The sequence below is a fragment of the Pelodiscus sinensis genome, chromosome 4 (genome assembly GCF_049634645.1).
Source record: "Pelodiscus sinensis isolate JC-2024 chromosome 4, ASM4963464v1, whole genome shotgun sequence".
Classification (NCBI taxonomy): Eukaryota; Metazoa; Chordata; order Testudines; family Trionychidae; genus Pelodiscus; species Pelodiscus sinensis.
In genome coordinates, this window is record NC_134714.1 from 81,009,850 (window position 1) to 81,023,005 (window position 13,156).

A 13,156-nucleotide genomic window follows, 5' to 3' on the forward strand; every position below is an offset into this window, starting at 1 on the left:
AAGCAATAAGTGTTCTACAGAACTGATTATTGATTTTAAAAAAGTTTGAATTCCATTTTGTTATATTGAGAGAGCAGATGTTTGGGATGTTTTTTCCATTACCCTTAAATCAGTTCTTTTACTAAGTGGTTCAGAAATTATTTTTTGTGTGTAGCTTTCATGGCTTACACAATCAGCTGTCTGGTAGTCAGAGAAGTGGACACAGACTTTAAATATTTCATAGCAGTGTTTCTAATGCAAAAAAGGGAAGCACTTGGTCTTTTGATTGGGATCAGGAAGTACTCTGAGTTTACTTCATAAGGTTTGTGTTGTGTGCTCTGTGCCCTGAGGCCCATACTTCAGGGAGAAAGGTGGGCTTAAGGTACGCAATTCCAGCTATGTAAATAATATTGATGGAGTCAGTGTACTTTAAATCAAGCTTGGCACTGTCTTCACAGCAGGAGATTGATGGGATAAATGCGCCTGTCGACTCCCTCGCAATAGTGAGGAGTACCAGCACAGACTGGGTGCCCTTAGTGTTTGATTTAGTGGGTCTTCATTAGACCTGCTAAATTCAACCCTGGAAGACAATCACCAGAATGTCAATCCTTGAGTAAATGGAAACATGCCCTGAGAATACAGAGACTAAAAGGGTGTTACAAGGAGAAAGGAGAAAAATTATGGGCTTAAATTGCAGCAAGGTAGGTTGAGGTTGGACATTAGGAAAAACTTCCTAACTTTCAGTGTTTAGCACAGGAATAAATTGCCTAGGAAGCTTGTGGAATCTCCATCGTTGCAGATGTTTGAGCAGGATAAACAAACATCTGTCAGGGATGATTGACTAGGAATGTAAAATCCTGGAGATGAATTAACCGGTTAATCTTAGGTTTAGCTGATTAAGCGGGCTGCCACTGTGAGCTGGCAGCCCTGCGAGTGAGGGAGGTGGTGGCTGCTTCTGCTCCTAGACCCCAATGCACAAAGCTACTGGCTCCTGCTACCAGCCCCCTGAATGGGAGGACTGGTAGCAGGAGCTGGCAGCCTTGCATGCTGGGGTGAAAAGGTTCATAGGTTCTGCTCCCAGCCCGTCAGTGGCCATGCATGTTTGTGCGGAGGGATGGAGATTTCTGCTCCCAGCCTGCCAGCAGCTCTGGGTGTGGCAACTGACTTCTGTTCATGGCTTCCCCTGGGCTGGAGCAGCCTTGTGCCTGCAGTGGACAGGTAAACATCACCTGGTAAGAGTGATGTTTACTGTTCACATCCCTAATCTAGATGGTGCTTGGACCTGCCATAGTGCAGAAGACTTAATGACCTCTCAAGGTCCTTTCCACTTCTAATATTCTGTGATCAGATGACTTGCTGCTTGAGGTGAAAGCATCCATGGCAGCTAAATTAAGTTATTAGGAAGATTGTTGAATTTTTGTGGGTTTCCATTGCACTAGCTTCTTGGTGCCCGAATCAAGGATTATGATTGCTCAACACTGTGCATAAACAGTTTTTGCTGCAAGATAGTTTAGTCTAGGTTTAATGTATGCTCGCATATATTAAGCAGCAGCCCACTTAATCAATTAACTGGTTAAACCTAAGATTTAACTGGTTAATGGATTAAGCAAGATGAATGCAATTGACAAATTAGAGTTGGGGGGGGGGGGGGAGAAAGAAGGATAACACAACATAACAATTTAAGCTTTCTCTAACATGCTCCTACAGCATGAGCAGACCTGGGTAGATGACGGACTTCAGGGTAAACTGACTGCATGAGGATTGAGGTTTTTTGGAAACTTTTTAGGAAAAGAAGATCTTATACAGAAGGCATAAGATAATTGATAGCTCCTTTTCCCCATCCTCTCCAGACCCAACCTTTAGAAAAGGAACCAGATTTCTAATATGACAATTTATCAAGGTTTTGGAGAGCCTATAAAATGCCAAGTTGGAGGTCTCGGTTAAATAAGCCAATAGATGCTGAAGAGCAGTTTGGAGTAGACAGATTGGCTAGGAATAATAAAAAGGAAATTGTTATATCTGGTTAAAAATAGGCCCAATGATAACTACTTTAGAAGATAACGAGAAGTCTTGTGGCACCTTAGACTAACAGATACATTATGAGCTTTTTTGGTTAAAACCCATTTCATTGGAGGAGTTGGAGTGGAAATTAGAGAATCCAGGGAATTTTCAGTCCAACTCATCTGATATCATGAGCTTTCATGGATAAAACTCATTTTAATATAGTAGCCTCTAAGATGCCACAGGATAGCTTGTTCTTTTTAAAGTTACTAACACGGCTACACCTCTGGTACTTGAAAAAAGGACAAATTGAGAGTAGCATATATGTGCAATCTACATAGAAGTGTGTGGGGGGAAATAGTTGTGTATAAATGCAGTGTAAAAACAAACAGCCCAATATCTATTTCCCAATGCAAAGAAATCACAAGCAGAAATAGGTGAAGGAGCATGTCTAGCAATAGAAAAGAACTTTGAGATATTGTGCATAATATGGAATGCGGTAAAATGACAAAATAATGGAATACTGTGGTACCTGGATATAAACTAGACCTGAACTTTTATGTTTGTGTATATCAAAGTAAGATTCACGCAGAATTGCAATTTAGAATATGTGGTCCATTTGATTATGTATTGTGTGTTGATGATAACATTATATACTGGTTAACAGTTAAACTCTTACACTACAATTACACATTTTTTGGAGTTATAATTATTATGGAAATAATATTCACTACCTACAGAGCAAATGCATAAAAGATAAAACAGTTTTATCTTGTTTATTGCAAATCTTAAATTAGTTTGTAAGTAAACGTAGAATTGTAGGTCCTAAAATGGGAAAGAGGGACGAATGCAAAAGTGATTTAGCTTTTGGTGCAGCCTCTTGACAAATTCCTCCTCCCTCATAATGACATTGCTGTCATTTTAGGGCAAAATGGTAATATTTGGTGAGAATCAATACCCTTTTCTGTCAACACTAATGACTTGGCTCATTCTAAAACACATGGGGTTTATTTGCCCTTAGTGAGTACGCTTAACTTGCCAGTTGACTTTGATAGTTAATAGTAGCAAAATAGATGTATTACATTTTGTACCATGGTGATTGATGGCCAATGAAGCCACTAGTCCATTTTTGTGTTGCTCACTAATGGTTTAATCACCATGAAATTTGGGTGGGCTAGAGAGATTCTTACAGGTTAAGATTATTTGTTTGGGTAAGGAAATTGTTGGATCCTTGGTATAAGATTTAATTAATGTAACATACCAAAAATGTCCAGAATTAACATTTAAAGATACAAGAAATGTTATTTAAACATACACCAATCACCACCTCCACCATGGGAAACAGGCTAGGAAGAGTCTTGAGGGAATGTGCTTGATTGTAGATATCATTGAGGAAGTAGAGAGAATGTGTTGAGATTGAGATGTGGTGCACTATAGGTCTGCCTAAGCGATTGATGTATTCAATTATTGTGTGTGTGAATCCTCTGGTGTTTGAAATCTGGTCTACTATTGAAACACCTGTATTTACTATAGGCTGTTGGTGGCCTGGTGAAGTATAACTGGCTTACTGGGTATTAACTGATTCTCCTTTGAAGAGGTAATACCATCTTAATAAGAAAGTTGAAATAGAATAAAATAACCTCTTGAATTTTTCTGATCCATCTTGAACATTTTTCTTAAGTTGGGTAGTAACTTGACCTTCAATGTACTTGTTGAACAGAACAATTCTAATACTAAAGCCATTTTTACTGAATATATTAACTTCAATGTTTTTTCATTTTTCATTGTATCATTTCTTCTGGCTTCCCTTACTTCCTGCTTCACAGTATAGAAGATGATCCACATTAGTTATAGCTGTATTGTTTAATCATTTTAAAGCTACACCTTTAAGAGCTTGCTAATTTTCATAAGCTTTGAATACAGATTGCATAGAACACCTATCAGTGATATGGATTAACTTCATTCAGCATTAGGTCTTAGCTTTTTTTTTTGGTTACCTCCTTTGGCATTAGATATCTTGGTATGCTTTTATAAACCTTTTAAAAAAACAACTCCTAAGTATTGCTAAACAAAACCTAGTGAAAAGTACTTTGAGGAATACAAGAAGTAAGCCGATAGTGGTGGACTAACTTGTTTAAATAATGTGTGTTTCATAGAGCCCCTTATTGGCAATGAAAATTGCTGAAAATACTAGCAAACAATAGACAGTATGTGTGCAATAATGTCCTCTTTTGCTGCTTTATCTGCCCAATCCACTTGTCCACATTTGATACATTGTTCCCTCTAACTCAGTTTCCTGTAGGATTTCATGTGTATGTTTTTAACATTGGAACAGGTGTGTTCAAAAATAGAATCTCTTCACTTTCCTTCTTCTCAGTAAAAGATGTTGAACTTGATTTTCTTCTTACGTGATCACAAGACTGCTGCTGCAGTGGGGGCTTAATGCTGTTTACGTAGTCATTTTACATAGCAACATCTCCCTGGGGATTTTTTAACAATGCAGCTGTTCATGAAAGATGAAGGGAGGGGGAAATATTTCTGTCTGCCATTAGGGTTATTAAAAAAAGAAGCAGCAAGCAAACCATTGAGTGCAGTAGATTCATGATTCTGCATGAATGGACAACAGAATCATGGGAGCTGCAATTTTTTCTTGAATGGAAGAGAGCATCATGGGAATGTGGCTGCTTCTGATCTTTTTGTGAATGGTGCCAATTTAAATGGAAAAGGATCATTTTTATGAATGGTCTCAATTTTTCTAAAACCATTTTTATATATGTGCATAAATTACTGAAAGAGTATGTAAATGGTGGTATTTTCACCTAATTTAAACTGTTTTGGTCACCACCTTTGTATGGCTGATGTCCAAGAAGTCATTGTGCTGATTTTAATTGTTAAATTAATTTACTTTGATGGAAAGAGAATTGGACTAAAGGGACATTTTCTCCTTAAATTTTTCACAATTTCTGATATTAATGTCATTTGTTCCACTACACTGCGAGAGTGGAAGTGACACTGTGTTGAATAATGGTGTTTGCATTGTGTAGCCTATAGTTGTATTTTTTTTTTCCTACTTGCTTTCTTCAGTGCTCTTGCTCCCTGGTTTCTTAAACATTCCTCTCCCTCTCCCCTCCCCCCCCCCCAAAAAAAGAATCAGAATTAGGGTGTGGCAGCAGGAGTCTACACACATTTGAGCTTCAGTGTCTTCTGCTAATGTCTCTTGCTAATGTTAGTGAATCATTTAAACTGTATAAATATTTGAAGGGGTCCCTAATACCATTGCGTTTCAACTTCCATCATGTAGCCGATATGTAAAATTTGCTTCTAACTTCTGGATTTTGGGTGGTCTGTATTAACTGTGTAATTTGCGAAATCCTTGGATCCTCATGAACAGAAGATGCCGAATCTTTAGAGGCTCGTGTGGTGAGAAAATAAACTAATTAAGTGTAGTACTCTGACGTTTATGCATAAATGAAATAAGCCTAGCAGTAAAACACTTGGCCTGCACAAATGAATGTAACACTGTATAACAATGTATTTTGAACTAAGAGTGGGTATAGTAATTTGTCTTAAGCCATAATGCCTTAAGTATATGTCCAATTTTTAAAATTGGAGTTGCGACATGCTTTAACCTAACTCTATTCATTTATTTTTTTATTATTATTTTCAGAGGCAAAATTCCAGGTGGAAACAAAAATTATTGCTGCTGACTTCGAGAGAGAAGACATTTACGGCAAAATTAAAACAGAACTGGAAGGCCTTGAGATTGGTGTGTTAGGTGTGTATCTGACCCATACCTAGAGTTGTCTATGCTGGAGATTTTTGTCTTGATACCCCTGTTAGTTTGTTTCTCTCCATCGCTGCCCCAGTATTACAGTTGGTTGAAACCAGCCTACAAAGGTTGTGGGTTTGAGCTAAAAAACTGCTTTCTAGATATTTCTTCATATGGCCTGCATTCCTAAAAGCATCCTTACTCAGGACTGCACTTTCTCCTGAGTTCAAGTTCTTTCCTGAATAAAGGTGCTTCTGAGAGTGCATTTTTTTATATTTTATTTTTATCTATATTACTAATGGCTCACTTCAGGCATGTAGTGCCCCTAATATTTTAAATACTCAGCTACTTGGGCTAGCAGAAGTTAGAGGTTAACCAGATCCCAAGATTATGAACCTAAATATCCTTAAATCAGTTGTATTCAATTTGTAAACTACAGATGTTGTAAAAGCGTGGGATGGATGTTTATATTTTAAAAACAGAAAAACCTCAAGCTTCTGCCCCCTCAGGTCTCTGTTGGTTGGATACGATCGATTCATCCATGATGAGTAGTAGTTGGTTCTCTGTGCCTTTTAATCAGAGTGACTGGTATCTTCTTGTCTTCTGTTTACTTCCCACAACCGTCAAGTTTACATCATGAAGTTGTAATAGAAGCTAGCTAGCTTCAACCTATCTAACTTTTGTTTCTTCGAGGCGTGTCCCTGCGGGTGCTCCACCTTAAGTGTTCGGCACTACTGCACTTCCTGTCGGAGAATTAAGACAGCAGTGCCCTCCGTGGGCTGCGCATGAGGTGCAGCTGGCACGTGCCATTTGGAAAGGCTACTGTGCATGTGCAGCCAACAGACTCCTCGGTTCCTTCTCTGTCCACAACGGACAGTTCCAAAGCAGAGGGGGAGAGGATGGATGGTGGAGCACCCACAGGGACAACCATCTTGAAGAACCTCAGTTACTGCACAAGGTGAGTAACCTTCCCTTTCATAAGAAATAAAGGTACACGAGTCTTAAGTCGGAGTCTATGGTCTTACTTTTTGCATTCACAGCACACTTTTTGTTATATAAATACCTTCAACAGGACTCCAGAGAAATGATGCCTCTGATCACACATCAGCACTGAAAATGCGTCTCCATTTATTCATAAACCACATCTCTAATGAAACTAAATGTTTAGTTTTTTCTGTTTTGCGTTGAGTAGCAGTTAATTCTTTGGGAATGCTATTCACTCTGTTATAGAGCTGCTGAAGCTTAGTAGGTAGGGAATAACAAGTCATTGACTTCTTGCTTCAGAAGGTTCATATTTGACTATGGCTGGGGTGGGCAAGAGGTGGCTAGAGGGCTGGTGTCTGGCAGCCAAGCCTCTAGACCCGGCCTGCAGCCACCATGCTAGCACCCTTGCTACAGGGCCGCTTAGGCTGTTTTAAAAGCCGTGTTGCTCTGCAAGCCAGGGAGGCAGATTCCGGCTAATAGGAGCTGAGAAATTTTGCTAGAGGCAAGGTCAGAGCAAAGCCTTCTTCCTTCCCCTCCCCCCCCATTCCTTCTGAGCTGGAGCAGAGCCATGTGGAGCATCCAGTCCAGCAGCCAGGCATGGAGCTTGTCTCAGGTTCCTGCAGGGCTGCTGGCTGGGAGCCACCTAGGTAAGCAGTCCCAGCCACAGCCTGCCTCTGGCACCCCAACCCATTCCTCCCCCCAACTTCCTGCCCCAGGTTACCACCCAAACCTTCTGTATCCCCTCTCCCCACCTCCTTAATGTCACAACTCCCTCCCAGACCCTGCACCTTCTCCTACATCCCTCCTCCAGGCCAGAGTCCTCTCCTGCATCTGTCCCCTTCCCTGACTCTGCCACACAAGCCTCTGCTCCAGATCATAATGCCCTCATTCACTCAAACTTCCTCTGACTCCGCACACCTCCTGCATACCAGTCCTCTATCCCAAGCTCCCTTATGCACCCCGTCTACCATCCCAGACTTCGCACACCTCCAGAGAAATGTGTCCCTTGCCCACTTACCAAATCTTGGACTGCTCCTCTCCCCATTAAAAATTGCTTACCCATGCACTATGGGTCTGGTCATATTGTTTAGCTCTGTATAGCCTACTGCACTTCTCTTTTGGGTACCATACAGTATATTGAATGCAGTAATCTTGGCATTTCCTCATCAGAAGAGTGGAAAAAGACAAGGTGATTGTTTTGTTTGCTTCACTGAACCTAAGAGAAATAGGAGCAAAATGCAGGACAATGTAGCACTTTAAAGACTAACAAGATGGTTTATTAGATGATGAGCTTTCGTGGGCCAGACCCACTTCCTCAGATCAAAAAAAAAAAAATTTTTTTTGATCTGAGGAAGTGGGTCTGGCCCACGAAAGCTCATCATCTAATAAACCATCTTGTTAGTCTTTAAAGTGCTACATTGTCCTGCATTTTGCTTCAGCTACCCCAGACTAACACGGCTACATTTCTATCACTAAGAGAAATAGGTAATTCAAAATAGTAAGCTCAAGGATTTCCTCAACTTTAAAACTTATTTTGGATTCAGAAATGCAGTTAAGGAATTTCCTTGCAATCATCTATTTTGTATTGTTTCCCTATGTGTATATATTCCTATGTGCCTTTCTCTCACTACTTTTCTAGTTTTCCATTATGGGGATAAGAACACATAATGGTGAACAACGGCTTGAAATTTGACATCTGTCATTTCAGGCTCTCCAAAAAAACCCACTGTTTTACAGTGGCCATGTGAGGTAAATAAGAATTATACACATTTTCTAGGGTGTTTTAGGATACACTGACAGCTAGGATTAGAACAGAAGACCAAGTTTCTTCCTTAACCGGGACAAATACATATGGAATAGTTTTGTCTTAAAAATGATTTTTTTCTTTGAAAGGCTTAGTAATTCTGGATTCCTGTACCCTCAGATTGGGGGTCTGTGCTAGATTTATGGTATCTGTTGCAGATGTTCCCAGGTTCTTGAGTTGCTTCAACTGTCGGTTGGTAATTATAATGTGTTGTGCTTTCAGGGCGACTGTCAGGGCAGTTAAATTTTTTTGTCTAGATAATGTGATAACTCGTTGTTGTTGGGTTTTTTTTTTTAAAAAAAAAACTCCCAATTTACAGATTTGGATTATGGCTGTTTCATAAAGGCATACTGATTAAAACAAACTTGATTTCTGGCAAAGATGAAAGGCTGCATTGTAGATTTTGTGGGCATTAATTGCTGTTTAAGTTCTGTGTTCAGTTATTTGCCAATGTGTACTGGCCATATGGGTATCTGAGAAAACATTGATTTAAGTGAAATCCCATACCATGCTAAATAGGCACTTGTGCATATTCTTCTTTTGGGCCTCATTTGTGTTCATATACCAGCAGTCACTTAGTGGGAGCTCAGTAGCACTCACTATTGCAGTATTTGGTTCCTTCCACTGTGTCCTAATGATTTGTAACTTTGGCCTTATACACAAAATAGTTGGTACGTACGCTGGGCAGAATCAAGCCCCCTGAGATTGCAAAGCCACAGCAGAACTTAATATTAAAATATTTGCAGATTAAAATGCTTGTAAACTCCCTTTTATTTGGAAGACACTTCTCACGTTTGTGTAGAGGATAGACTTTGCATAAAGCTTTGCTGTGTGCTCAAAATCAGCTTCTGTCAGTGACTTTGAACATGTGCTAACTGCAGCAATGTGTGTCATAGGCAGAAATGAGAAATGTAAAAGCATAGCCAAGAGCATGACAGACAAGGCTTGTTGTAAACTTACTTTTATTTCCTGTTCACAAATATGGACCAGGTGGACACTCAGGAAAATTCCTCAGGTTCTATGTTGATGTCCATGATCATTCTTGTGGAAGAGGAGGCATTGTTTATATGAGATGTCCTAAATTGAGTGATTTGCAATGCTCATGTTTCATGGGAGTCTGTATAAAATCATCATCCAATTAGAACTAGTTTTTTCTTGCACACATTTCTGACCATCCTTTTTTGCTAGCAGAGCCAGGCTCTGGCCTTCTTAGAGGAGAAGTGAATGTTTTAAAGCCAGTTTCTAGTTCTTCTCCTTGTAGATAGGCTTGGAAATGGAAATAACTTGTTAACACTGAATAGTGCATAGTGGGCTCCATTCTGCAGTGATAGCTTCAGTACCGAGATTTTTAGAAATTTAAATATTTCCCTAATGGACACTTACTATGAGTCAAACTTTGAAAAAATCCTAAAGAATTCTGTCCATAACTCTTCATTCTACCCTGAGGTGTGTCTGCCTAAAAATAGATTAACTGTGGCCAGAAATTTTTTATAATTAGGGTGAAAGGTGGCAACATTTTGTTCCTCCTCCTTATGCTAATACTGTTAAAAAATGTACGTCTCTGAAGGTATGTCTATACTGCAGTAAAATACTAATCACTGGTCCATGTCAGCTGACTTGAGCTTATGGGGCTCAGCTGCAGGACTATAAACTGCAGTGTAGACTTTGGCACTGGAGCTTCAGCTCCAGGACCAAGGGCCAGGCTCCAGCCCAAGCCCGAAAATCTGCACTGCAGTTTTATAACCGTTTATTCTGAGCCTTGTGAGCCTGTTATCTTCATTTTCAGCTAGTGTATTTTTAGGATTCTTTTAAAGAAATTTACATGGGTAAGTAGATTCTCTAATGGGGTTTGGAGATCTTTGAATAGGAGAGGTGTACTTGAGTCGGTCATGGAATGAAGTTTAATAACCTCTGCTACAACTAATCTTCTGTCAGTTTCCTCCCCATTTTTAATATCCTTGACATGGAAATTATTTTTCAGGCAATCTTAAAATGCAACCTTTTGTCTCAGTTGCATGTACAGTAAAGATGCCATAATACTTCTCAGAAAAAATGTTTGCTTCAGTGCCGTTGGTCTGCAAATTTCCCTTCTCCTACATAAACTCCAACCTCAAAGATGAATGCATTTAAACAATGCTGTTAATATGTTAATAGCATAGTGTTTTAGGATCCTGTAGTAAAGCACTATAGAAGTGTCAAATGCTGTGTCGATGGGAACTAACTATGGTACTTCTGTAGGTATGTCAAACTGAGGCCAAGTCTACACTAGACCTGGAAGGTCAGGTTAAGGCACGCAACTCCAGCTACATAAAATACGTAACTGGAGTCAGCTTATCGTAAGTCGACCTTGGCACCATCTTCACAGAGGGAGATGGATGGCAGTAAATGCTCCTTTCTGCTACTTACTCATGGTAACTGAGGAATACTTTTGCCGACCAAAGCTGCCCTCAACATTCAATTTAGTGAGTCTTAATTAGATCTGCCAGATCAAACACCAGAACATAAATCTCCAGCGCGGCAAGTGGAGACGTGGCTTTGTTGTTAGTGGAATTCAAGTTAGCAGATGCTGGGTATGTTAATATATAGGACTTGCTTGAGAATCTGCACTCATTTATAACCCCAGGCTAAGAATTAGTGAATACTGGGTTCCAACCTGGGCCTCCAGTTTCTACGCTGCATTATGTGAGTACAAGTCCAGCCACAATATGCCAGTCTATGAGTTGCTCTCAAAAGATGGCCACACTTGCCTGTTGTTCATGTTGCAATCTGGAAAAACTTGACTGTTCATAGGACAAAGAAAGTTGGAGTGTGTGGAATTATGGGATACTTGTGCCTGGAAGTCTGCCGAGAGTCCAGTGTGGCTGCATCAGCACTGCAAAGCAATAGGTCTAGTACCCTGAGTTGCAGATGGACTCAGGTTAGGCCCTCCACCTCTGTGGGTCTTTGGAATTCTGGGTTCAAGATGTGGATTAGCATAATGCATGTGTAATTGGAAGTGGCTTTAGGCACAAGCCTGAGTTTGAACCCTAGGTTTACACTGAAGTATAGACATGTTCAGTAAGATTAACAGCAAATAAATGTATATGAAACAAAGATACTGTTTTTATGCTAATGTTTACCCTAATAAAGTAGAAATTTAGAATATATAGGACAAAAGTAGTATTGTTTGAGTGGGATTAGAAGTTTTCCATGATTTGTTAGTGTATTTAGATTACTACAGTATGAATATTGGCTTCATATCTGAGAACGAGTCTAAAATAATGGATTCAAAAATTAGTTTTAAGCAATTCACAGATTTTTCAATTAATTTTAAATGTGGCCAATGGGGGGAGATTTCACACATCTGAAGAGTGTGAAAACAACTTGTGGATCAGTTTGCTTTATGGTGAATCCCCGTGTAATGAGCCTTTTGAATACACAGAGAAAGCAAAACACAACCCCTTTCAAAAAACAGATAAGCTTTGTCAAAAACATGGACTGTTCAATGTAGGAAGATTGTCATTAATGAGATTTCTCCTGCACTCCTATTCGTACTTCTTCCACCCCCAAGCTATTTATGCTCTTTCAGAGTGCCTTCGATGAGTTTGCAGATTGCATGTTAGTTACTTCTGCCATCTACTGTCCTCACACAGCAACTGTTGACATGGGACTGGTGTTAATTTGGCCATTGTTTTTCACTTTCTAAATCTCCCTTCTGCTATAAACTGTATGTGTGCACGCACTGCGTTTTATTTTTTTAAAGAATTACAAGATTAATTTATCACGGTGGTTCTGCTCCTAAACAATTGGTACTCTGGAGCACTTGCTCCAGGTAACTGAGTTTGGGAGGGAAATAGACTTCTGCTAAATGCAGTAGGGCAACTGGCACATTTACTCTTTCAAAAACTAAACAGTTTTCACATTGGATGTTGCCAGGGATTCGGATGTGTCCCTGGTCTTTTCATTTCATTCAAGTGAGTTACACAATTGTTTCTCTGTGAACTTGGTACAAGTTCTGTCAGGAAGATTGATCTGGGGGTGGGAAGGATGAAAGTGCATGTTAAAAGAATTAATCCCTAATTATTTTTATCATTTTTAAAAGTAAAGAATTTTTAAAATTAAAAATGCAGTGCCTTTCACAGTTAGTTTTGCCTAAAGTGTTTGTACTCGAGATGTGTTTGTACTAGAGATGTCAATATGCAGTAGACTGCATGATTAGCTGATAAGCCTGTGTTTATCGATTAATCTTGTCAACTATACGCATTCCCTCCCCCCAACCTGGCCCACTGCCTCTGTATTAGAGGCGGCAAGGGTCAGGGGAGCGGGAACTGGCTTTTAAGTAGGCTCCCCACGAGCACCAGATCTGCCTATTTCCCGCCATGCACACTGCTGCCTCTGATAGAGGCAGCAACAACACAGACGGTGAGGGGAGCAGGCTGGAGCCAGTACATACAGGGAGCTGGATTTTAAGCAGGTTCCCAGTGCATGCTGTTTCTGTGGACCTGCCTTCCCCCTGCCTCCCCCCCAATACTTCCTCCTACAGAGGCAGCAGGGGCAGGAGGGGAGGCAGCAGGGAGTGCTGGGGGTGTAGTTGGCGTAAAAGTGGGTGGGGTAGGGTAGGTTGTTGCAAAGCATCCTCT

General features: G+C 40.1%; 1 protein-coding gene across 1 annotated transcript in view; it reads left to right on the forward strand.

Moving 5' to 3' along the window:
• Positions 1-13,156, forward strand: part of HSD17B12 (hydroxysteroid 17-beta dehydrogenase 12) — a 157,559-nt gene that overhangs the window by 84,208 nt on the left and 60,195 nt on the right. The window contains exon 4 of the mRNA XM_075927517.1: positions 5,648-5,755. Within this exon, the coding sequence (XP_075783632.1) occupies positions 5,648-5,755 (108 nt within the window). The remainder of the gene's footprint in view (positions 1-5,647; positions 5,756-13,156) is intronic.